Genomic DNA, 27257 nt, shown 5'->3' on the forward strand with positions numbered 1-27257 from the left:
CTGCTGTCAAAGGGTTTTTGCTAAATAGCCCTCCAAAATTTATACCATATCGCTGTGATATGCAGCCATAGGAAATTCTACTTTATGAGGCTTCCATTGCCATCAATGATAAATAGGCCACAAAGAGCAATTCAACAATTATTCAGCAGACTGCAATGCAAAGATCTTGCAAAGTATAGAGACTGCCAATCCCAAGTGTAGTTAGTTAGCTTCTTACACTCCCTATGTTACAGAAATGTAACATGTTGTTAATGATTTGTCACAGCAAACAAAGCACTACTGTATAAAACCACATGAGAGCCAACTGTTGGCCAAGACTATTGTAGACACAAAAGGCCATCACACACACAGTGACTCCACATCAATAACAGACGATGGAAAAAAAACCAAACACAAATACAACTGACATTTTATTATTCTACATTACAGGACACTACTACATACTACAAAATATTTCCTTATGGAGGTGTCCCTTTAAATAGGTTTAAACAACATAAGTCATGATACCTCTGAATCCTGACAGGTCTATTTCTTAAAGGAATCCTTGCACCCTGTAATTGCAAAGCCTTCCCAAAAAGTTGCTAAATTCATATATTCAAAATGTGAAATCCAAATTAAAATGTGTTTGTTGTCATATGCAGTTTTGTGCTAATTCTGAAGGACAATACACAGAAACATTGTTGCAAACACCTGACTATGTTATTGTTGCAATTCTTGCTAGATCTAAATTTCAATAAAACATGACACTGGAAGTAAAGTGGTTACCACAAAATGCTATATACACACTGCATTATGCAGAATATGTAAACGTCATGTCAGCATAGTCACAAGATTGATTGCAAAAGAGATAATCTGGCATTAGCCATTTTAGTAGCAAAGGGGTTAACAGCTTCCTATAACAGATACTGCATAAAAAGGATTTAAAACATTCAGGCCCTGCTAACTAGCATACCACAGCCCAGCCCTTTAAAAAAATGTATGCAAATCCCCATCCTACATTGCTGGTTAAATCAGAAACACACCGGATTCCTGATTCACCTCCCAAAAACCTCCAACTCAGCAAAGAATGAAAAGAAATGCGTAGAATAAATACAATACCTTTGACTTGGGTGTCATACTCTGCAATGATCTCTTTATCCTTTTTAAATTTTGCTGGCGATGTCATGTTCTCTGGTTTGGTTGCTGCAATCCTGGGTTTGAATGGTTCTTGCAGATGTAAATCAAATGTGGTTTTGTTAGTGATCCTGTAGACGGTTAGTCCATGGAGAAGTGAAGGCACTGTAGGTTGTAGCAGTAAGGGGCAAGGAAAGCTCTAGGTATTTCAGACAACATGCAGCTGTCTGCAAAGCAAACGCTTGATGCAGCAGTGTTGGCCTTATTCCCTGCACCAAATCCCAAGCAGCAGCCCTGGCTCCTGCAGTCCCTTCTTGATTGCAGACATTAACAGTACAGAGTGTTAAGTCCTTCCCCAAATCAACAGCATGGCTATCTTCACCTCCACCAATGATCTCACACAGACAGGGACTTGAATGCAAATAGGAGGGGGGAAAGGGGCTTCTCTGGGCTGGAAATGGGAAATGCAACAGGATAATATATTAAATGAAAAACGTAAACAACCTATCAAGAGAAACATTTCATAATAATACAGCAGTCAGTGCAAGCACAAAAAAATAACCTACAAAATCATCATCTCCCAATTACTGATGGAAAGAAGAAATACTGCTCTGTGTAAAAACAAGTTGCACAATTGTAATAATATACTATTTATGGCCTTTGTGGACAGGTAACTAGAAAGCTTCATCTGACTTCAATTACAAAAGATGAATCAATACAACCTCATAGATTGTATATAATGTGTCGGCATAAACTGTATATTAATAGATTTTAGCTCTACTTCCCCTGAGTATAGTCATTGTGTTATTGCAGGCCATATGCATATCCCCTTGCTGAGGACTTGCATGAATAAATGTATGCAGCCTAACCACAGCACATTTAGCCTCAAGATATTCACAGAACACCACCTCAAATACATAGAAAATAATGAGGACACTTTGTGCAGGCTATGGTCAGGCAGAGAACAATGCATAATAACAGATTCCTGCAGTTAGTATTTTTGTCAGATTTGGCACATGTATCCAGGAAGGGCTGCAATGTCTATCCTCCTAAGGACTCCAGAAATAGCTCTGTGGCCCATGGAATGCTGTGGTTACAGGGCACAGACAGCATTAAACCCAGCAGGAGGATAGCCAATGAGAAAAACAAAAGTCAAACAAATAGGAGAGGGAGAGAGGGAGCTGCCTTCTGGCATAAAGTAAGAGGAAAGGGGAGGAGAGAGGTCATCCAGGAAGGAAAACCCTCCATCCCTTTACACTTCAAAAGAGCACAGGGACCAGATAATGTGACAGGAAATTGGATTGTAGGATTTGCAACAAAGCAGTGAATGTTACTGCACAAGCAATTAGCTAATTCTGTGTAATTACACTGAATGTAAATCCTGAAGCCAGGGGTCTAACATGTTAGGGTTCCGCATACAGCAATGTCAGCATCTGGGAGCTTGCTTAATGCATGCAGGGGGGTGACTTGCTCACAAGCCTTCTTTGTAAGGATGGGCTGTATTCTTTACAATCCCTCCCTGTACTGATCCACCCTGCCAAAATCTCTATCAACCAGATCACTGCATGCAGGGAGCAGCCATGGAATCCATGTGTCTTGTTCTCACATGCTACGCAGGGACGGAAATAAAGATTTAAAGGGAAAGTGAACTAAAAGCGACCATTGGGAGTCAGGGCACATGCAGACGCTCAGGATATAAGCTTATTACATTACAATGTATAATACACCAGTCATCACATACCAGGGACTGGCCACCTCCTCAGAGTAGCGGATCTTTTGTTCTCTCTGCATTACTACTACTACTACTAACACAACAAAAGTAGTCCCGCAGCCCGAGAGTTATTGCTGCAGAGTGCAAGCAACAGGGCTGAGGGACACACGGACATTCCTGTCTCTCTCCCACCCACAATACGCTGCATTCCCTCACACTAGGTGATGCGATGCACACAGGGGATCCCGACACACCCCAATACATCCCTGCTTTTCCTCACTGTCGCATAGAGAACTAGCTATCACACATGGAGCTGTTGCTCACCTTACTGCTGCTGTAGGGGCTGTTCTCTCCCAAAGCCCAGACCTAATCTCTTCATTCTCACTCAGATCCCGATCAATCCATAAAAAGAGCAGGCAGGGATCGCCTTCTGTAACTACTATTCCCAGTGGAATACCCTAGTCCCACCCACTCTAGTTCACTAGCCCTATGGCAACGCGCCGAGCGCATGACAGACAGCTGACACAGCCAAAGCGGTACTTGTAAGAGGCGTTGCCAGAAACCAAGCGTCGGGGCCAATTGGAGAGCGCTTCAAACTGTGGGGGCGTGCCCAAACCTTAGTAAGAAGGGCGTGTTATACGGAGGAAAGGTGTGAGTGATGGTAGGATTTGACTGTCAAATGTAGAAACCAATGAGAGAGGAGAAAACACAATGCCGGGCGAGGCTTGCGCTGCTGCCTATGAGAGACAGAGGCGGGGCTGTCGGCAAGTGGCATAGCATGGGATCGAGCTGATGGGTGGGCGGAGACCGTCGCGGGAGATTCAAACAGCGAGTGAGGTAGGCTGGACACGCGCAGGGCGGAAGTGCGCATCATCGTCCTGGTCAGTGACAGTGACCTACAGCAGCCAAGGTACATAACATTATATTACTCCCTGCTGGCCGGGCAGCAGCTGCACGCATATACCATAACGCACTGTCCCTGTCAGTGTACACATCTGTTCTGTAGGCGGGGGACACAGTGTGTGTACGGCGCCGTTCCGATATCCTCTAATAAATTACTTCTGATGTCACCACTTTTGTTGTGTTCATTAGGAAAACATATTTACTATTAGTGAAAATGCTACACCTGTTGTACATTATTCTAGGTAATAGAAAAATATTATAGAGAGTAGAAGTTACCTCACATTTATGAAATTATACTACATGGAAACGTCAGTAGAGAATTGGGACTGTTGTCTTTATTCCCAGAGTCGCTGCATTCCTTGTTGATACAAGTCTCATGGAGGGATGATCTATAAATGTCACGATTGGTGTGTGCCTAGCGTAGAAGCAATGGATGCCATACAGACTTCGGCTCTGAGCCACAAGAGGCAAAATCAAGTAAGGCCCGTATTCAATTTAGTGGCAAAAAGTCAGAATCCGTGAAAAAGTATCACTGATGATGTCATTTCGCCAGGCGGAAAGTTTCCTCATTCAATTGCAAACACTTTTCGTTTATGCAAAAACACAATGCAATGTAATAGGCGAAAAAGTTTTGCCTATGAATAGGTGTCGGGGGAAAAAAGTGCAAAATCGCAATTTTGGGGTGCAAAGGTGGGGAAACCACTCTGCCACCTTGGGACAGCCCCCCAAAGGGTAACTGCGTAAAAAAAATATTAAAAAAAGAGGAACATCCCAAAAAAAATATTTTAAAAAGGGTGAGATAAAGTGCAAAGTGGGGGGACAAACTTAAAAACTAGCGAAATAGACTTTAGGGGGCTCTGCATGTAGGGGTGAGGGGTTTATTTGATTGCAGGTGCTTGCTGAAGGTGTGTTTTTTAAAACAACAATTTAGCAACTTTAAACCGTGCTTCCACCCATTTTTAAGTACCCCAAATTTGACAGGACTACTTTTTTTCACGCTAAAAATAAGCAAATAACTATTCTTCACCACTTGAGCAAAGTCACTACTTTGAAGCAATTGATAGCACTTCAGTACCCCGAATAGCCTCAGTAGGGCAAATCGGGGACATCTATATTGATTCCCAATGTTAGTGCATCGTTTGGGGAGTGTCAGGCTGATTTCCCCATTTTTTACAGCACTTTCCGCCTGTTTAAGTTTCGCCAGGTTGCGTTTTCGCGTCCTTTGGAATTTAATACGGCGAATCGCGGGGACGCGCGCGAAAAGTTTCTGCCCTAAAAAAACGAGATGTAGGCGAAAAGTCCGGCATGCTGAAAAGTATCGTGGGTGCGAAACTAATTGAATACGGGCCTAAACTGCCCCCTAGAACATTAGGGCAAAGAGAGCGATCAGTGACCAACTGCTGCAGTCCATGCAGAGCGAACGATAGAGGAGTAGCAGCGTGATGGGGCCGAGGAAAATTGGTCAACATAGTTGGGGGTCAATCCATTTCCACGCAATGTACTCATGGGTGCGAGTCATCGTGACAACGGGCGCATTTGACAGCAGCCCGAATTCACACACAAGTGCTCGCAATCCCATAGGGCTCCGGGCAAAATTATGCAAATTGGGGCTCGGAGCCAGGTTTGGGATGTGGTGCCGTTGCTGGTGTTTTAACGCTGTTGCAACGGCAACTCGCACTTTTCGCGTGGAATTGGATTGACGTCTACATGGATGAATTGTTGATAAATGGTCTCTGGTGGTCTAGAGGAGTCTTACACAGTCTCGGCGGCTGCAGTGGCTCCAGCGTCGTCTTCTGGGTCCCAGAAATCACATGAGGAGCAGTCCCTGTGGTGATGTCTCAGCAGCAGCATTTTGGGGAGTATTTTCCCCACTATCCCTAACCTTCCCCCTAATGCCAAAATTTCCTCCCTCACTGACTAACCCTTCCAGCGTGCCTAACCCGAACTGTTGACATTTTACAAGGCAACAGTTTGGATGTCGACATTGTGATCTTGTTGACAGTCTGAGGATGTCCACATGACGCCTGTCAAAAGTTGACATTCATAATATTGACACCATCATGTCAACATTACAATGTCAACATGGTTACTGTTGGCCTGACCGGAGACTGCGTGATCTGGCATCCCTGGTTTGCTCACAATAGCTTTTAGTTAAAAATGTTGTACACTGCTACAATGGCTCTATTTAAATGCAGGATTCACAAAATTGAACATTAGGACCATGGGGCTTATGTATTATTAATCGCAGCATTGCCACAATTATTAACAGTCAGTACTGCTATGGATATTTTCATTGTGGATGACAATATCCACGCGATGTACTTGAGTTAATTTGCAGGGATGGCGGTAGCGATAACTGCTGTCCCATGCAGTTACATCCCCGGCATAATGGAGGAGTCTTTTACATTTCTGAGAGACTACTCCTGAGAATCTGACCCTGCGCAGTGTTAGTTTCCGGAGGCTGCAGGAGAGGGATCATAAGATCCCTCTCCTGTGGATATGCCCCATAGGCATAAAGTGGTTAACACTTTTTTGGAGTTTGGTATATAGGTGTCAGATCGTAGTCCCCTTTGATAATAATGGTGACTGAGATCTGCACCCACAGTTGGCCTTTAGCAAGAGATTTCTGTAAATTCTTCTGCATTAGGCTATTGGTACATAGAGTTGATACTTAAATTCATGCACAAACTATTGTTTGTGCATTATTTTATGAAAAACTACCTTGATAGATAGGCCCCTATGTAATTACATACGTGACGAGAGACCGTCTACTATGTCAGGAAATCAAGCAGCTAGATTTCAGTTTTGGACACCTGTTGTGCTATTGTCTCCTGTCATTTTCCTGTTTGGTAGGAGAGAGGTTTCCTTTAGTAGCGGAAGTGTTCACTCAGTGTGATTTTGTTTAGTAGTGCACTATTGTAAAATAGCATTTTCAATGAACATACATCGAGTTATTATAGGGAAAAATACTTATTTATACAAGCATATATTTTTTAATGCAGATCTACATTTGTAAGCACTCTTGCACACATTGTGAATGTACTTTAAAAGTTTGCAAAATGTCATGGTTTTAGCTAAGTTATAGTTGAGTTGTTTACACTTGCAATTAAACAAATGCCTAACTGTGCTTTAAGTTGTAGCTTACTGTTAAAATTGTTACACTTGTTTTTATAAAAAAAAACAAAAAAACAGAAGAATTACTAAACATGTATTTAATTTCTATTGTCAACATTGTGGTCTCTTTGTTTCATAAGATAATGAAAGATTCAGCATTATTGTTACGATCACCAGTATGCTGCTGTGTAAGAACCCTAGAGCCACACTAAAGCTGGCCATACACTAGACCAACTTACATTCAATCAGCCAACTTGTTGATTGGTTGGAATGAAAATCTGGTAACATATGGGAGTAAATGATGATCAGCAATTTGCTCCTAAATGCCAGAAAACAGATGAAAATGGTCGTTCAGACAAGTTTTTTAAATGTTTGATCTAAACTATTTGTTCAAACAACATTTTTTTGTCCATTTTCCGGCGTTTGGGAGCAAATTGCTGATTGTCATTTGCTTTTATACCTTACCAGATTTTCATTCCAACCAATAAACTACTTGGCTGGTTGGACAGATAATCTTTAGATGTGTGGCCAGCTTAAGGAGGTCTTCCGCCAATAACAGCCCCCGACTTTCCCTTAGAGCTAGTACGCTCACCGGTACTTGGGTTGCCGCCTGGACTTAATTCTCGAGACAGTAGGGGCTTACACAGCTATACTGGTGATCACTGGGTATGTAGCAGCTGAAAGTGGTTTAGGCTGGCACAGGTCACAATGATAGTCGCTGTGCTGGAATGGTCGCTGTTTTGTGACCAGTATGAGTAGGGCCGAGATAGGGTTTTGGCATTCCTTCATTCTGGTTTGGAACTAGGCTTACGTCTAGCTTCTTTGAAAGTTCATGCGTCTGCACTGTCTGTGTGGTTCCAGCGTAGGATCACTACTTTGCCAGATGTCTGCACCTTTTTCCAGGGGGTTCTCAGGATTCAGCCTCCCTTTGTTCCCCCTGTGGCTTCTTGGGATTTGGCGGTGGTGCTTCGGGCCCTACAGGGTCCTCTATTTGAACCTCTTGAGTCGGTGGAATTCAAGTGGTTGACAGATAAAATTGTTTTTCTCATGGCTATTGCTTCGGCAAGGAGGGTGTCAGAATTGGGGGCGCTTTCCTATCGTTCTCATTTTCGGATTTTTCACCAGGACAGGGCGGTGCTTCGCACTCGCCTGGGTTTTCTTCCTAAGGTGGTTTCTAAGTTCCACATTAATCAGGAAATTGTTGTGCTGGCATTTGTCACCTATTCTCTCGGCTGGTGAGTGTCACAGCTGCCGACACTTGAGACTCCTGGGAGGAGGCAGGCCTACTAGGCACAATAAACTGGGGTGGCTTTAGGAATGACCTTTTTCATGAAATCTCGGTAGCACGGAATAAAAGTAAATAGAATTTATTCACAGGAGAAATATAATATTAACGTCTCAACAACACAGAGGTTCACATAAGCAATAATGAGTATAGGAGAAACCCCCCATTTATAGTCTTTAACACAGAATAGCTAATATGGTAGGGAACCCCGAGTCCAGTATGAGGCTAACACCTCAGGATGGTATAGAAGAGCTTCACCAGGGTGGAACCCTGTAGTGGTGGAAATCCGGAGCAGAGTGAGCCCTGTGATGCGTTGATGACGGAGCAGGGTTGAGCCGTGTGATGTGGTGAGGTCAAAGCAGGGTTGAGCCCTGTGATACGGTGAGGTCGGAGCAGGTTTGAACCCTGTGATGCGGTGAGGTCGGAGAAATGTTGAGCCCTGTGATGCGGGGAGGTCGAAGCAGGATTTAGCCCTGTGATGCGATGAGGTTGGAGCAGGGTTGAGCCCTGTGATGCGGTGAGGTTTCCGAAATAGGGTTGAGCCCTGCAGTGTAACTAGAATCCGGAGCGGGGTTGAGCCCCACGATGCAATGAAGGTTAAAGCAGGGCTGAGCCCTGTGAAGCGGTGTGGTTCAGGAACAGGGTTGAACCCTGCAGTGTTACTAGAATCTGGAATGGGGTTGAGCCCCGCAATGCGGTGATGATAACTGTTATGGTGCAGTTGACAACTGTAACTAAGATGGGTTCGATGTCCACAGGAGTAAGAGACAACAGGCAATGTAAATAATGCAGCAAAAGGTGAAACCACAGCAGTGGAGCAGAAAGCAATACCTAGGCAATGACTATGCTGAGCTCTGTAGTGCGGCTGGTAACTGGCATCAGAAGTTTAGCTGGAACATGGGCGGAGATATAGCAAAATCCACAGCAACCCACAGGCACAGCAGGGATCTGGCAGGAGTCCAAGAAAGACCTAAAAGTAATGTTGCACAGACACTGAGAGACAGTTAGTAACAGGCTTTATACTAGAGGTCGGTGATCCATAGCAAGTTCAGAACATGTGACCCAAATGGAATCAGGTTTGAAATAATGAGCAATCTAGGAATCCCACAACCTGACAACACCTTGGAAACAGATGATCACTTTAACTCTCTATTCCCTGTATGTGAAGAACGCCAGCAAGCAGGATAGCTCCTCCAACGACCACAAAGGAACTTTGGAAAAAGTAATCTATCTTTATGTACTGAAATAGTCACAGTCCTGACAGTGAGGCTTCCTTAGATGTGGTCCGTGCTCTCAAAGTTTATGTGGACCAGACTAGTTCCATTCGGAAGTCGGATTCCTTGTTCGTCCTCTTTGGTTTTCACAAGAGGGGTTGGCCTGCCAACAAACAAACTTTAGCCCGTTGGCTTAGTTTGGTTATTTGTGAGGCTTATGCAAAGGAGGGTTTGCCTGTCTGGCCTCTGTTAAGGCTCATTCTACTCTGTCTGTGGGTCCTTAGTGGGCTGCTGGCCGTGGTGCCTCGGCTGTTCAGCTATGTAAGGCGGACACATGGTCTTCCATCCCGACCTTTCTGAGGTTCTATGCATTTTACACCTTCGCCTCTAAGGATGTAGTGTACACTCTAGCTCCGGCGGGAGGCAGGTCACCAGTTTTCGGTCTCCCTTTCTGTGAGCATGGTTCTTGTGTGTTCCAGTCTTCCTTCTCTCTGTTTTTATCTCCTTCGGCCTTGGCTACTTACCAACTGAGGTGCCTGTGGCTCGGGGGCAGGGTACAGAGGAGGATGGACCCAGTGCATCCTGGGAGCAGCTAAAGTTTTAACTGCTTGGTGCCCGTAGATCCAGATCCAACTATACCCCAAGGTCAACCCTGTGGACCCTATGGACTTAGTAGAAACGGAGATAACAAAGGTAAGTTCTTGCCATATCTCTTGTTTTCCCTCAGTCTGAGCAGCTGACGAATCTCATGTCTGACTCATGGTCTACTCCAAATAAGTTTCCTTCTTAAAGGCCAAGGGTTTCTCTGCTTCTGTGATCCAGACGATGATGAGGGCAAGGAAGCCTGCTCAAAATAGAGCTATCCTTCGTATGAAGGCAAATTACCTTCCGAAGGTAGTATCCCGTTTCCACATAAATGAGGAAATTGCAGTCCCAGCTTTTCAGTCTTTAAACCTTTCTACAGGTAAAGCTTCCTTGGATGTGGTTTGAGCCCTTTGTATCTACGTAGATCGTACCAGCTCCATCAGGAAATCAGATTAGCTCTTTTGTGTTTTATATGGGTTTCACAAACGAGGCTAGCCAGCAAACGCGCAGACTTTGGCTTGCTGGCTGCATACGACTATTGCTCAGGCTGAACACCCTGTTCCTAAAAGGGTGACAGCACATTCTACTCGGTCTGTCGGACCTTCGTGGGCGGTTAGACATGGTGCCTCAGCTGAACAGCTGTGCAAGGCAGCCACTTGGTCTTCCGTCCATACCTTTATAAAATTCTATGCATTTGATACTTTTGCCTCCCAGGATTCTTACTTTGGGTTGCGGATTCTCCTTTCTGCTCAGGATCGTCCCCACCCTTAAGGGAACTGCTTTAGGACATCCCCAAGGTAGATTCTGTGGACCCTATAGACCCTGAAGAAGAAAATCAGAGTTATGGTATAACATACTTTAGATAACTCTTTTTCTTGGAGGTCCATAGTGTCCACAGAGCACCCACCCTGACGTACCTGGCCTCAGTTGGGATCTGTTGTTTGCTTTTTTGTATCACTGATTCCCTCTTCGTATTTTGAGAGTGTTTCTTGGGTACATTGTACTTCCTTCTCCACATTCCGTCTCTTGCTGTTAGGCTTGTATACAAACTGAATGCCTGTGTTTGGAGGTGGGGTAAATAGGGAGGAGGACCAGTGCATGCTGGGAGCTTCAAAGCTGTAGCTGTTTGGTGCAATGGATCTCTCCAACTACATACCCCAAGGTAGATTCTGTAGACCCTATGAACCTAGAAGAAAAAGAGTTATCTAAGGTATGTTGTTGTTGTACCATAACTCTATTTTTTCTTACCACACCCAGAAAAAAACACATTAGTAGTGTGAAAAGTTAATCTTAAATTTTGGATTTCAAATTTAACACAGCGTTGAAAAAACAGTCATGACAAAAATAGTTTTAAATACAATCATGTAATTTACAAAACAAAAAGAAATCATGTTGGCGCTAATAAATCAAGATTTCCCCTTTTAGTACTTCATGGCAGCCCTTACAATGTGTTGGTTCACTCATAAATAACAGTAAGTAGATAAAATAAACAGGATGGTAAGTAAAGCGGCTCCTGCTCTTTCCTTGTGTCTTTGGAACCTATACAGAAAAGGGTAGATTTACTATGTGACGGTTTTTCCAACCATCAGCGCCTTTGACCAAATATATAGTAAATATTTCCTAATTTAGCACAGTGTCAGTCCTGAAACTCTTTAGCGACAGACGAATTCTCCGTTAGAGGGATCGCAAGCTCCCTCTCCTCCGAAATGCCTCTATAGACATAAAGGGCGGAATTCAATTGTTTTCGCGGCCCTCATCTCCCGTCTAAAGTGACAGGAGTTCGCGGGCCGCTATACAATTGTTCCAGATTTTCATGCTGATCGCATCCAAAGTGGTCGGGTTTAGCCGTGTAAAGCAGCTAAACCCGACTAAAGTGCTGGGCGCGATCGCGAAAAGTGATGTTTGGGTGCCCAAACATGTCACTTTTCGCACATTTCAGCTCTCACCCCCCAGGGGCTGCGAGCTGAAATGTAGCGTGGGCAGCTGATCGTCCCCGACAGGAGCAAGAATTGAATAGCTCCGTCGGGTGCGATGGGGGCAGGAATCAATTGAATTCCGCCCACAGTGGCTATCTTCTTCTGAGGATGGCAACAGCTTTCTTTTTAGAGCTTGGAACACAGGGCTAGACCGCAGGTCACATTATTAATAATGGTGGAAACTGTAGTTTCCACATGATTTTGAGTTAAAAAAAATAAAGTATTTAAAAATATCCCCCCCCATCTTCCGTGATTTAAGTTTTGATTTGTACAAAAAAAGAGAGCATTACAGCAATGGTATACACTGATATATGAAGGGTAAAATAGATCACACAAAATGATCATGCCTATAATAAAGAAAGCTTTGCTTTTTGGGCAGTAATTTACACCGATGTGTATTATTCAGAACTAGATTGCTCAATTGGTTTCCTCCTTTCATTGTTGTTGCCCTTATTGTTAATCTAGAATACACAGCATGGGAGAAGATACGATGAGAATATTATGTGATTAGGAAGTACTTTCACCTGTAGTAACTGTCAACTTTACTTTAAACACTAATGTCCACCAGTAGTACCTGAATAACAGGAACAGGGGTACTCAAAATAAATATATATAATCACTTACCCTATATTGCGTATTTTATTACGCACCCTATGGGGCTGCAAAATAAAATGTGCAATTTAGGGGTGAGTTTAGGCAATTTAGGGTGTTCTTTCTGGCCTTTCAATGCATCGCAATGGCACATCACAGGCATCTCCCATAATTCACCCCTAATTGATTTGAAAAATATTAGACATTTGAATAGAATTCACAATATAAGCTGATGATGGAGACTGAGCACAGCTCTACTCCGTTTCCTATAGCAATAATCTTTTATTGTCAGTTGGGTTATCAGTGGCGGATCTTACTTAGGGGCTATGTGGCTGCAGCCCTCCCCAGTAAAATCCTCCACTGTTCAGTGAGTGAGCCAGTGCAGTCCGTGACTACACTGGCTTCACAGTGACTGGAGGTGGCTTCCTATTGGAAGCGCCGCCTGCCAGTCACGCTGAAGACAGGCAGTCCCAGGGGGAGGTGTCTCCTCCCCCTGGGACTGCCAGTCCGGGCTTTCAGGCAGCCCTACAGGACTTCTCGGGACTGCAAAAAATGCAGCCTCGAGAAGCTAGTGTTAGGCATGCGCAGCATATGTCCCGACGCCTGCCCCATTCATTGAGTAGGAGCCGGGACCCAGGCCAGCAGCAGCAGCCCCCCTCGGGTAAGAGGACAGGAGCCGCTGCTGGTTATTATTACTTGTTTCATGTGCTTTTTTTTTTTTTATAGGTTGGCTATTAATACTTTTGTATACATACAATAGTGTAACATCTCAGTAATATTAATATTTAATAATTGTTGTAATGAATACATTTGCATTGTTTATAAATAGTTTCTTTAGACTGTGATATACATTTTTCATTCCCGTTCACAAATATATTTTTTAATATTATTATATTTTTCATTGTTTTTGCTTTATATTATTTATATATCATATATATTTTAGGGTAGATTCAATATGTTTATTTCTAATGTAAGTTAGCCCCACAAATGTGTAAAGTTGGCAAATACTTGTTATAGGCTACAAAGTATTTTTTTACATTTAATTATTTACAATTTTTTTCACTAATTGCACAATACTATATATTTTATTCTCAGTAATTTTTATTATTCTAACTGTTGTTCACAGTTTTACAAATTATTATAGTTTTTATAAGTTTGTCTAGTAGTGATGTTCTGTTTGTCTTTGTACAAGTGAGTAATATTTCAGCATTTAACAAGTGATTTCAGGCCTTATTAATGCAATTTGATGCTGATAGTCCTAAAAATAATACAGGTGACTGGACCTTTACATACACTTTCTGGAAAGCTTTTGTTTTGCTTCACTTTGCATAAATGTTGACTTGGGGGAAGGGGCTGGCCTGCGCACCACACCACACCCTTATTTTAAACATAATTAGGTAACGGACTACAAGTCTCAGACTTTTGCTATATTGAATATATATTGGCCAGCCTGAGAACTTCGGTAATGGACTACAAGTCTCAGACTTTTGCTGATAAGCAATGTTATTTAGCATATCACTGCATAGTATATTAGTTTGATGTTTTTAGTTTCTTTGTTAGTTAGCTCATTGAGCCTGTTAATAGCCTAGTGGTATTTGCTACTTTTTTGTGGTATGTGCTAGTGGTATGTGCTATTGTTTTACTCAATTTATTGCTAGCCATATTAGTGGGAGGGTGCTGGGCTTGTAAGCAATCAGTAATTTAACATGCCAGGTCTCCTACATATGGGTCATTAGTAGGCTGGAATAGCCTTGCTGGAAGTGCCCTATTTCAGAAGTGCAATTTAAGATTAATACTGGCGTTAGACGGGCGTTGAACCAAAGTGAAACAGAAGGGAAACAACCGATCTGCACTTCTAAAAACCTAATCTATATTTGGAAAAAAAACCACAACAAAAGATGATTTCAAAATCTCACTGCTATAAGTTCCTGCAGACTGCATAACCTGGACTTTCAACACTGACCTCTGGTTGCTACAAAAACTTTTGGCATCACTTGCTACTATTTGTGCTGCCTCTATGTTTAACAGACAATCTTACTGAATACTGTTAATGTCAGCTTAACTCTAATAATGTCTTTTTACCTTAGCTCTTTTTCCTAGTCTTACATCATCTAGCTACTACCACTCTCTACTCTAATATTCAATTTCTGCTCCCATCTAATCTCTACTTTTTCAAAACTCAATAATATATTTTTGTTGTGCTGAAACTGTACCTCATCCTTACCATGACCATGTTGTCTTCAACTCCTCCCTTCACTCACTTTCTAACTAATCTTTTGTACCGCCCTCTAATTCCACCTCTATCCTTTTCCCCTGGTCTCCTCCACCTCCTTCTGTCTCCCCTTCTCTCTCTGCCTTCCTCCCCCTCTTCTCCCATTACTCCATTTTCTTTCTTTTATACCCCCAAGGATCCTACTACCCCACTGCTAATCTCTCCTTACTTATCTCCCTGTCACTTCGCCCCACTTTCATCCATGTCTCCTTAATTTCCCTCCCTGCCCACTTCCTACAGGGTCCCCTCCTAGCACAGGAGCACGCATGATCCCTACACTCTGTTCATCTCGCTCTCCCAAAGTAATCTCATCTCCACGCTATTGCAACCCTGATAATCTCATTCACATCTATCCTATCAACTCTGTCACTCTATCCTGTGCCCTCTGGAATGCCAGATCAGTCTGTAACAAACTGGCCCCCACCCATGACCTTTTCATCTCCAACTCTCTGAATCTCCTTGCCATTACTGAAACCTGGATTTTACCCTCTTCTCCTGCAGCTCTCTTATGGGGGCATCACCTTCTCCCACACCCCAGGCCTGGGGGTCGCCATGGGGGTGGTGTTGGGGTCCTTCTATCCCCTGGTTACTCATACCAACATATACCATCAGAACCATCCCTTACATTCTCCACATTTGAAGTTCATGCTATACACCTCTTCCAACCAGTACACCTCAGAGTAGCTGTCATCTACCGTCCACCTGGCCCTCCCTCCAAGTTCCTTGACAACTTTGTTTCCTGGCTCACTCACTTTCTCTCCTCAGACCTTCCCTCTATTATCCTCGGTGACTTCAATATTCCTATTGATATCCCCACAGAATCTGCTGCCTCCAAACTACTCACCCTCACTTCCTCATTTGGCCTCTCCCAATGGACCTCCTCAGCTTCCCATGCGAGTGGGCATTTGCTTGATCTGGTATTCACTCACCATTGTGAAATTTCTGCATACTCCAATTCCCCCTCTCTGACCATCACCTCCTCTCTTTTAACCTATCCCTCTCTCCTTCCCCTCCTCTACCTCCGAAAGCCACCATCACTAAGCGTAACATTGAAGCTATCAACACTTTCTTTTCTTCCCTACTTGACTCACTTCTCTCCCCTATCCTCTCTTTCTCCTGTGCTGAACAAGCTGCTTCCCTATACAATGCCTCCCTTACTTCTACTCTTGACTCTGTTGCTCCGGCAATCACTACTCACCCTCGCAAATCCACACCTCAACCCTGGCATTCCAAATGCACCAGATACCTGCAAAGATGTTCATGAACCACCGAGCGACAGTGGAGAAGATTACGCTCTCAGGCAGATTTTCTCCATTTCAAATTCATGCTGTCATCCTACAGTGCTGCCCTTTCCCTCTCTAAGCAGTCATATTTTAAGAATCTCATCTCCTCCCTGTCCTCAAATCCCCAGCGTCTCTTTTCCACCTTCAACTCCCTCCTCTGCCCACCCCCTCCTCGTCTCCACTCCTTGCTCTCTGCCACTGATTTTGCTACCTATTTCACAATTTCTAAAATTGATTCCATACGTCAGGAAATCATATCCAACCAGTCCCCCAGCTCTCCACCTCCTCCTTTCCCGGATCATCCCTCCCCATCCATTTTACAGACTCTGACATCCTTCTCCCCTGTGACTGGAGAGGAAGTTAAGGCCCTTATCCAGTCCCCTCCCCCCTTCCACCTCTCCCCTCCTGCCTCCTCCGCTACCTCTCTCCTTCTGCCTGATCCCGTCTTGCCCACCTCCTTAATCTCTCCCTCTCTTCTGGCACTGTTCCTTCTGCAGTCAAGCATGCCCTTGTCTCCCCCCATTCTTAAAAAACCTAACATTGATCCTAACATTCTCTCTAACTACCGACCAATCTCTCTCCTCCCTTTTGTCTCCAAACTCCTTGAGCGTATTGTCTACAACTGCCTCACCACATTTCTTTCCTACCACTCTCTCCTTGACCCTTTTCAGTCTAGCTTGCGTTCTCTCCACTCCACTGAAACTGCCCTCACAAAAGTCAGCAACGACCTCCTTGCTGCCAAATCCAAGGGCCACTACTCCCTGCTTATTCTCCTTGACCTCTCTGCTGCTTTTGGCACTGTGGACCATCCTCTACTGCTGCATATCCTTCACTCCCTTGGTCTACGTGACACTGCTCTCTCCTGGCTGTCCTCCTACCTCTCTGACCGTTCCTTCTCTGTTTCCTCCCACAGCCTCTTACAGTAGGTGTTCCCCAAGGTTCTCTTCTTGGACCTCTCCTATTCTCTCTCTATACTTCCTCTCTAGGTAAACTCATCAGCTCTTTTGACCTCCATTATCATCTCTATGCTGATGATACTCAGATCTACCTTTCCTCACCTGATCTTTCCCCCTCTCTACTGACTCGTCTCTCTGCTATCTCTTCCTGGATGTCCCAGTGATTTCTCAAACTTAATATGTCTAAGACTGAGCTGATAGTCTTCCCACCCTCCCACATAACATCATGTCCCACTATTTCTTTATTAATAGATGGCATAACTATCTCATCTAGTCCCCAAGTGCATTGTCTTGGAGTCATCCTGGACTCTTCCCTCTCCTTCAAACCACACATTCAGAACCTCTCGCAGTCCTATCGTTTCCATCTCAAGAATATTTCCAAAATCAGACCCTTTCTCACCCAGGATGCTACCAAAACCCTTGTACATTCACTGGTCATGTCCAGATTGGACTACTGTAACCTTCTCCTAGCTGGCCTCCCCAAATCCCATCTCTCCAGTCTGTGCTCACTGCTGCTTCTCGGCTCATCTTCCTCTCCAAATGCTCTACATCTGCCCCCCCTCTTTTGCAAGCCCTCCACTGGTTCCCATTCCCTTTCAGAACAAAATTCAAGGTTCTCACACTCACTTACAAAGCCCTCACCCATTCCTCTCCCATTTACATCTATGATCTCATCTCCCTTCACTCTTTTGTCCGCCCTCTTCGTTCACTTAATACACGCCGCCTTTCATGCCAATTGATTACTACCTCCCACTCCCACCTCCAAGATTTTGCCCGTGCTGCTCCCCACCTTTTGGAACTCCCTCCCTCTCCCATCAGACTCTGCACCTCTCTACAATCTTTCAAACAAGCTCTTAAGACCCACTACTTCATTAAAGCCTTTCAACTCTCATCCTTACTTGCTGCTACATCTTCCTTTCTACCCACCTACCCCATTCTGTGTCACTCCTGTTTGTCTTCCCTTAAAGAATGTAAGCTCTTTCGAGCAGGGCCCTCTACCCTCTTGTGCTTCTCTCTACTGTAATTTAACTTATCTCTTACTCCCCACTAGGGCAACTAACACTTGGCTGCTTATGTGGGCGTAAAGGTCGCTAATATAGCAATGTTTATTATCCATGTCCTGTATTGTATTGTATTGTAAGTCACTGGTTACTTATTTGTCTATGTACTTTGTAAGGCGCTGCGGAACACTTGTGGCGCCATATAAATAAATAATAATAATAATTAGTATAGGTCCTTGCATTGCAGTCTTCACATTAGAATGGGCACTTTTATAGGTAAGTCCTGGATAAATTTAATGTGTCAGTATTGGGCATGTTAGGAACCCACCTGATGAGGTCACCGTGACGTAGTAGGTTGGCATAGATATTTGCCCAAATCTGCTAAGAACCTTATTTTTATTCCATGCTAATTGTTAGAGTGTATTATAATTGTTTTGATTACCAGTATCCTTAGTGCTTAGAGTGTGCACCTGCATTTTCTTTTTTTTCTGCATCAATTTTGACTTTGCCTGCAGTATTAAAAAGCATTAACGCTCATAAACTACATTGGCGTTCTGTGAGAGCAGTAGCTAGTACAAAGTACAAATGTTGCAGGGAAGCTTATGAGGTATGTTATTGTACTGTTAAAGCAACAACAATGTATAAATAAATGTTTTGAATAGTGTTTTTCAGATTTCCTAGAAATGCACCTCTATATCTGTATGGAGTGTGCCTGTGGATAAATGCAAAATGACTAGCAGTAAAATGTCCCTGGAAAGTATGCAAATATATAACTATGCGTAAAATGTTAGTTATTTAATGTTATAGTTATGGCTGTAAGTGTCTATTCACAAATGCTGTCAGTCTCCATAATTCTCTCAGTTGAGCAAGAATGAGAAAACTCATGGGAGAATGGAATGCCATATGCTTTGGAAAGTGGGTCTGGTGTCATTCCCGGGCTACTGTACATTTCAGACAGGTAAAAACAGATCCCCATTTCTGGTGGCTAGTATGCAAAATGAAAGCCAATGTTAATCATGGCTAGTATACAAAGCCTCTGCTGTTACTAAGAAACAGCAGATAGGGGGAGCCAGTATCTAAAACTAAAAGAGAACTTTTTGTTTTCACTTCCTCCTCAGGTATTGTATAAATAAGCTGGTCTTTGATGCCACTTCTGACATACATTCTTTTCCTTACCATGCCAGTATGGGTTCCTATCGCTGCTAAACTCTTCATTCCTCTTACAGAAGGAGATGGTGCATGATTGTAAGCTTGCGAGCAGGGCCTTCCTACCTATATATCTGTCTGTTATTACCCAGTTTTGTTCTATTAATGTTTACAATTGTAAAGCGCAACGGAATATGCTGCGCTATATAAGAAACTGTTAATAATAATGATAAGAGATGATCACTACGGACATAGGGCCTGATTCAGACCCACTCGCTAGTGGGTCGATGGCCGGGCAGTGAGCATGCGCGAGCCCTGCAAGGAATGAGAAATTCACTCGCTCCGGGGCTCGCTACAAATGGGGCGGCGCTCGCCCTGTTTTGTAGGCGGGGAGGCTGGACAAACAGAGGCGGTCCTGAAGGAACGCCTACCGTTTGTGGGCGGCCCTACTGACATCACTCGTAATGTCAGTAGTGAGCTTCCTGCTCTATTTGAGCAGGAAGCTCACTGGGGCTAGCGGCAGATGAGACCCTACCACAAGGGTCTCGTCGCAAGCCCGATGGTCGCGATAATCGCGACTATCACCTGGCTGCTCGCAAAAGCTGTGGGTGGTCACCCACAGCTTAGCGAGCGACCAGGAGGCCGGACCCAGAAAAAAAAAAAACGCCCATCAGACCTGCGAGCGGGTCTGAATCAGGGCCTTACTCCCTTATCAGTGTATTGAAGAGCGAATGGGACACTGGTAAGGGAGAAAAGCTATACCAGGATGCAGGCATCTGTATTAAAGTGGGCATCAAAGACTAAAAAACAGCTGTGACCTAGCAAGTCAATGCAAGAAAATATAATGAAGAAACCTCTTTGGGTGTATGTCAGTGGGTGACGTTCAGTTACATTGAAATTACCACACCCAAGGACGTGCAAGACAATGTATGGAGTGACCTCCGGGTTTAAAAAGAATACTTGCTCCAGTCCCTGGGATGTTTGGGGCACTTGGGATATCTGACTGTGTGTGTGTTCAAGTCACTTCAAGTAGCTGGGAAGCAAGTGTTAAGCAAGATGGAGGGATTTCACACACTGGTCTTTAGCTTCACACTCTAAGTTCGGATCTCGTAAAACAAGGCAAAATGTAATCTTTCACGGACATCTCTGCACAAATTGCTGTGAAAGATGATGTTTTGCCTTGTTCTGAGATCAGAACTTGGCAGGAAGATCTGAGCCAAACTGAACTGCTCATCTCTCAGAAAGACATTGATAAAGAGGTAGGTGCTGGGTGGAGGCCACTAGTTCTGATTTTCAGGGAGACAAAAATCTCTCCCAAGGTGACGGAATACTCAGCAGTCTTGATGTCTGAAACTACAGATCAATGCAGTCAAGGAGAAAACTTTGGTGATTTAGCTTATTTTAATTCTTTAAACAGAAAAAGATGAAAAAAAAGAAAAGTTAAATCATTTAGAGGAAATTTCTATCCTGCTTAGACAACTGTTATGCACGGAGTGACCAAAATTTTATGACCACCAGGCGATTTTATGCAAAGTAGCTATTCCGCAGATAATGCTGACGTAGGACGTCTAAATCTGTATAAGAACGGAAAGGCGAAGATATGCAGAGACTAATGAGGCGTATCACGCATGAAATGAGTTGCATAAAATCGCCTGGTGGTCATAATAATTTGGCCACACAATGTAGATTCCAGTAACTCAAGCAGCCACATTAGGACTGTTTAAAGGGATCGTAAACTAACAAATATTCACCAAAACATGTTCTCATTGAATTTGCGTGAACTGGGGGTCATTGTTTTACAATATTACAGGTAGAAAAGGTTCAAGAAAAATGGCACTGTAGTCCGTTACAACCACATAGACTGTGAATAGCAGGCTATCTACTTGTGTGACAAAGTTCATAAATTCACCTGGCTTCATTTGAAAATCTCTATAAAAGGTGGCACAGCTTTAATGCTTAGTAGTACCACATCCTCTCTTAGTTTGAGCTCCTGTGTTTGCTGCATGCAGCTGTTCTTTCCATTCCTCTTGCTTGGGCTGAAAATTGGCAGAGTGGTGGTTTTAGAGCAGTATAACCAATGACCACCTGCATTCAAAAGATTGTAGCTTGTGATTGCTCCTCATGCTCCTATCTTTTCTTGTTGCCATTTAAACATGTTTAACTTAATTGATTTGCCGATTCTGTACTACATAAAAAGTATTGGACCAGTCGGGAATTGGGGGATGGAATCCCTTGTACTACCACTTTTTATTAAGTGGTAGTACAGTATTAATAAAGCAAGGTAAAGGTTTAACGGTTCTAAAATTTAATTTGAGTAGAATAAGTAATAAGCAGTTTACTGCATCACTATTTTTTATAAAGGGATTGTCCTCCTTTAGACTATTTAACCTTAATATAACCTCCCACGCAGCAATTAAAGGACCCAACCCTTGATACCCCCAGTTGCCCGAAACTGAGAGCTGAAACACTTTGCAGCTAATGGTGTTGTCATTTTCTACAACAGAAGGCCTGATTCAGAGCCGGACGCTATTTGCGCTCGCTCATTCAGAAAAAGGGGCCAGATATTTAAATAGAGCGCTCGCTCTTTGCGGTTTGTTGACGCCTCTATGTCTGAACGAGCGAACGAAACATGCGCTCGCTATTTTAAAAAAAAACGCCCCCTGGGCGCTCGCATCCTACGTCATCTCCGCTATTTATTAGATTAATCGAGTACATCGAAAGGCGTATGAACTGCTCGCAGTGCTTGTGGTAGGATTTTCCTACCGCAATCATGCGAGCAGTTCAGGCTAAAAGACAACCAAGTGACGTGGTCGATGACGCTGCTTTGTTAATTATGCACACCCTTAAAACGCCCGTTTTGACCGTTTAGCACGCCTGCGTTCGAATCTCCACTCCCCGTTTTCAAGCACCTTCCCCTGTTACCACCCACAAACGCCTCATCCTGTCACTCAAAATAGCAGGCATTCGCTATTTTGCGAGCACACAATTTCTGACCGCAATGACTGGTTCGCGCATGCGTATTACAACCCATACGCATGCGCAGTTGTGCGAACATCACTCGGAGCGAACGAGCGGCCGCTTACGAGCGGCTCTGAATCAGGCCCAGAGCTCCATAGAGCTGGTCATATTGTCATTATTGTATTAGTCGCACAGTTCAGAATGTAATGAAGACAATCCTGGGATATGGGATCCATTTGCAATACAGGGGGAGGAATGTTACATAAGGTTTTGTCCAAAAGTAGGGATAAAGTAAAATCATTATTAATAATAAACTAGTTCATCATTCGATAGATTACCATTTTTTTGTCTTCATTTTGTAATCCCAATTTCACAAACCCTTCTTCTGTACATACTTTTTGTACTTAAGCGCAATTGGGAGCGGGGTATCAAAACTTCTGAAGAGGACGAGTACTCATAGCAACCAATCATATTATTGCTATAATTTATCTAGTACATTCTGTTAAATGATGCTGATTGGCTGTGGGCAGTTTGTCCTCTTTGAATACATCTCCCCATGTGTCTCATCATTGAGGTGTAAAACTGGCAGATATGAAACTATTCTGTTATCCCAATGTACAATCAGATTTATATCTTTGATATTAAGGGGCTGATTCTATGTTAGCAGCCGCGCCCGTGTCTGCGTCTTTTGCCAATAGCACATCTGTGGCTTTATGCAGATGCAGCTATAAAGACCTTCCCTGGTGTACATCTGTGCATCTGAATGTGCAAGGACTGAGACGCCCACTGAGCGTCCATAGACGCTGATATACCGACTGGTGCATGTTTAGATGCCACAACTGGTCATACCATCTAAACTAGCACCAGCCCTATGGCAGGTGCAGTTTCTCCGTCTATGTATGGCCTACTGTGTGAGCCGTTGAGCGCCTCTGTACACAACTGCTTTCGACAACACCCCCATAAGTTGGATGATATGCCTGCCCAGGAATGCCCAAAACATTTTGAAAACATTTCTGAGACTATGGGTCATATTCAATTAGCGACGAAAAGCCGTAATCTTCTAAAAAGTATCGCAGATGACATTTCGCCAGGCGGAAACTTTCTGCCATTCAATGCAAAGACTTTTCGTGTACGCGGAAAGTCAATGCAATGTAGTAGGCAAAAAAGTTTCGCCTATGAATAGCCGGCGGAACAAAGTGCAGAATTGCGGTTTTGTGGTGCAGAGGTGCGGAAACTACTCTGCACCCTTTGGACAGACCCCCAAAGGATAACTGCGTAAAAAACAAAACAGGAACTGCCCAAAAAAACACTTTAAAAAAGTACAAATTTGGGGTACAAACTTAGAAAATAACGAGATAAGCTTTTGGGGATCTGAAAGTATGGGGGAGGTGTTTTTTTGATTACAGGTGCTTACTGAAGGTGCGTTTTTAACACTTCACTTTTGCGTTTTTTAACCATGCTTGCACCCATTTTGATGTACCCCACTTGCTGGGACTAGTCATTTTCTCCAAAAAAAACTGCTAAATTCTATTCTTCACCACTTGTGCAAAGACTCTACATAGAGGCAATTGAAAGCACTTAAGTACCGCAAATAGCTCCAGGGGGGCTAATCGGGGACATCTATACTGATCCCCAACTTTTGGGGGGGTGTCAGGCTGATTTCCCAAAACTGGCAGCACTTTTTGCCTGTTTGAGTTTCGCCTGGACGCGTTTTCGCGTCCTTTGTAATTAAATATGGCGAATAGTGGGGGCGCGCACGAAAAGTTTCTGCGGCTAAAACACGCGAAGTCAGTGAAAAGTGCGGCATGCTAAAAGTACGGGACTTTTCGCACCTAATTGCATATGCCCCTTTGTATCTCCGTGAGCCTCATTTGTAACTCCGATTCTCTGCACAGAATCTCAGAATCAGGCCCTAAATGAGGATTTGTGTAAAGGTGCCTATCCACTAGACGATTAAAATGAGCGATTGAACAATAACGATATAGAAATCGTTTGAACATCGTTTGAAAGTTTGGTCTTTTAGGCTGGGTACACACGTAAAGATTTTCTGTCCAACCAGCCAACTAGCTGATTGGTTGGAATGAAAATCTGGTAAGGTATGGGAGTAACTGATGATCAGCAATTTGCTCCCAAACGCCGGAAAATGGACAAAAAAATGTTGTTTGAACAAATAGTTTAGATCAAACATTTAACAAACTTGTCTGACGACCATTTTCATCTGTTTTCTGGCATTTAGGAGCAAATTGCTGATCATCAGTTACTCCTATACGTTACCAGATTTTCATTCCAACCAATCAACTAGTTGGATGGTTGGACAGAAAATCTTTACGTGTGTACCCAGCCTTATAGTGCATACACACGGTCAGATTTTTCTTCAGATCTGAACGATAACGATTTTAAAAAACGTTCATATCTGAAGGAAAATCTGACTTGTGCAACGATGAATGGTGCGTGTTCCCATTTGTCAGTGTCAGATAACGATATCTGACATCTGATGTGTTTGCAGTCAGTTTTGGACGATTTCCATTCATTTTAATACAGTCAAAAATCGTTCAATCGTTTGCAAATCGTTCAATCATTCATCTGACCGTGTGTATGCACCATTAGACATCTTTTAGACATCTATCATCGTGCAAACATGCTGGTCAACCTGATAATATCGTCAGGTTCAGCATGTTTACAGATGATTGATTGTGCCTGCACTGAACGACATATCGTTCAGTCTGGGCACCCTGCAGTGTAGTGAACGACTGAATGATAACAATATTGTTATCGTTCAGTCTTTTCACTGTCGCCTTAAGGGTATTTAAAAAATCAAAATGACTTTTTAGGCCTCTTCTGAATGACCGTGACAGAAGACATGTTTATTATTATTGTTACTAGGTTGTCTCCTGACTGTATCCTCCATCTAATCTGCATGGAATGTCAATATTGACAATGTCATGATAAGAGAGAGTAAGATAAGAGATAAAAGATGTAAGCACTTGTGGAACAAACTGATAGCATAACATGTAGGTAATTTGTACTAATAAAAAATAAAAAGTGAGCATTTACGTGTACAAGCCACTTTCGGCGAAACACGCATCTGGTGGTACGTGGATGAACCAGACAACGGTATTATACCCGAGTTATGTGAACATGGTTGAACTCCACTCTGTTTTTCTCACTGGTAAACAAGACTGGTAACCAACCACTGCTCTGTTTGAAATTGTTATGCAGTCAGTATTTCTTTTAAATTATGGTTTAATATTGAATTGATTTCCACTACTGGCAAATAGGTTTGCAACTGGGTAATACACTATCTGAATCTTCTACATTGGCAGTGCTATTGAATTTCATCCTGATATCTAACCTTGTTGTAATTTACCATGCAGTGCTTATTTGAAGATGTTTATTATGAAACTTGCTTTAATTACTGGCAGCAAGATTTGCTACTGGGGATTAGAGTATCTGAATTTGCTACATAGTCAGTGCTATCTAGCATATCCAGGTATCTAAACTATACAACCACTAGCTATGTTGGACCCTCATTGGGAGGCCTATTTTGTGCTTCTCTTGTGCTGGTTGCTGCCATCAGGAGTAACCATTCTGGTTTCCCTCAAAAGCAAATCCAACCTCTTTACTTTCTTCATCAAGGTTGGACTCCCCTTTCGGAGCCCGTCACCCTGCATGTGCCGGCATAGTTCCCTATCCAATCATTTTGTAAACACTGGATTGGAGAGAGTGATCACATTTAATCACATTTTAAAGATCTCTTCATGTTTATGTTGTCCCTTGTTATATAAAAGGGTATTGATAGCAGTTAATAGTTCTTAGTTTTTAAACAATGCAAAAGTAAGGTTATATTTTAAAACATAGTAATTTACATACAAAACAATTTGAAGTGTGCCCCACAAAGGGGTTGGGTACGCGCCGGTATTCTAAGGTCTGGCATCCCGACTCTCGGTATTATAACTTCATCCCCCACAAAGGAGGAGTCTTTTTTTCTCCTTGTTGTACATGTGCAAAGTGAGCTTGTTAAAAGGAAGTTTCACATAGGATTCATTTCATTTATCCATAAACTGGGCAATCTGCTGCTTTTATTTCCATTCATTATTTCACCTCTGACCACAAGTAAAATTAAGTTTTTGGCTTTTGTCATCCATGCAGCATAATGTCCTTCGCGATGTCCATCTTTAAGGAGAAGCACGTGTCTCTATTATGCTGCAGATTCTGTAAGCAGGTTCTATGCACACGTGGAATGAAGGCAGAGCTTCTGATGGGAACAGACCAGGAGATGTTTTCTACAGATATTCCCCCCAGCAAGTAAGTGCAAACATAGACATTTTCTGCGGCAAGCCTAATGTGTCCAAAATTATACATACAATGGGCAAAATTGACTAAACGGTTGGTTCTAAACCCGGAAGTTTGGTGCCTGTTCGACGGCGGCTTCTAAACCCCAGGTATTTGGCGACGGTTTCTAAATGGAAGCCCTGTTCTATTCTATTCTTACATTTGTTTTGACAGCGGTATCGCAGTGGTTTTGGCCTTAGTAAATCTGCGGATAGCAAAACCGCCACCAAACCACCAGGGTTTAGAACCCGCCGCTTAGTAAATTTTGTCCAATGACTGGTTTACACTAGTTCTTGCCCATACAGCACAATTCTATTTACTCTTAAACACAGCTAACTATACTTCCAGAAACAGAATTGTCATGAAAAAATTATTTCAAAAAATGTCTTTAGCATTTACTAGCAGCACAACTCAAGTGAACGCAACATGGACCTGACTTTGGTGTGTTGAAATGGATCCTACGAAGTTTTCTTTCCCTTTAGATATTGTGTGTTGTGTGTCTTATGCTGTGCATACACTATACAATTATTGGGGAGATCCGCCCAATATCGGCGGATCACCCCGATAATTGTACTGTGTGTGCTGCCGATGCTAAAATATCGATTGGTCGGGCATGCCGAATCATCCAACATGCCCATCCGATGCAATATTATGTAAGTTTAATGTTGGCCGCATCGGGCAGTGTATGCGCAGCCACGGCCGACCAACAGATTTTCCCCTATTCCTTCACAGGGAAGGAAATATTAAATGTCTCCTCCCCAGGGGTGGAGCGCAGATATCGGGGGCCAATGCACTGTGAGATATCTCAGTGAATGCC

The 27257-nt window shown here is 43.2% G+C and overlaps 2 protein-coding genes across 3 annotated transcripts in view; one reads left to right on the forward strand and one right to left on the reverse strand.

The window, feature by feature from the left end:
• Window positions 1–3285, reverse strand: part of SRGAP2 (SLIT-ROBO Rho GTPase activating protein 2) — a 153973-nt gene extending 150688 nt beyond the window's left edge. Inside the window, exons 1-2 of one of the 2 annotated variants that reach the window (XM_088448563.1) lie at window positions 3149–3285; window positions 1099–1564 (exon numbers count right to left, since the gene is read on the reverse strand). In XM_088448563.1, the coding sequence (XP_088304689.1) occupies window positions 1099–1165 (67 nt within the window). In that variant the 5' untranslated portion in view covers window positions 1166–1564; window positions 3149–3285. The remainder of the gene's footprint in view (window positions 1–1098; window positions 1565–3148) is intronic. The other variant, XM_088448564.1, reaches the window with a different exon arrangement.
• A 330-nt stretch (window positions 3286–3615) lies between these two features.
• Window positions 3616–27257, forward strand: part of RUMY1 (regulator of UNG2 and MKLN1 interacting yippee protein 1) — a 90083-nt gene continuing 66441 nt past the window's right edge. Inside the window, exons 1-2 of the mRNA XM_088448550.1 lie at window positions 3616–3734; window positions 26258–26413. Of these exons, the coding sequence (XP_088304676.1) occupies window positions 26262–26413 (152 nt within the window). The 5' untranslated portion in view covers window positions 3616–3734; window positions 26258–26261. The remainder of the gene's footprint in view (window positions 3735–26257; window positions 26414–27257) is intronic.

The sequence above is a fragment of the Taudactylus pleione genome, unplaced genomic scaffold, assembly GCF_031769625.1.
Source record: "Taudactylus pleione unplaced genomic scaffold, aTauple2 ptg000458l, whole genome shotgun sequence".
NCBI classification, from domain to species: domain Eukaryota; kingdom Metazoa; phylum Chordata; class Amphibia; order Anura; family Myobatrachidae; genus Taudactylus; species Taudactylus pleione.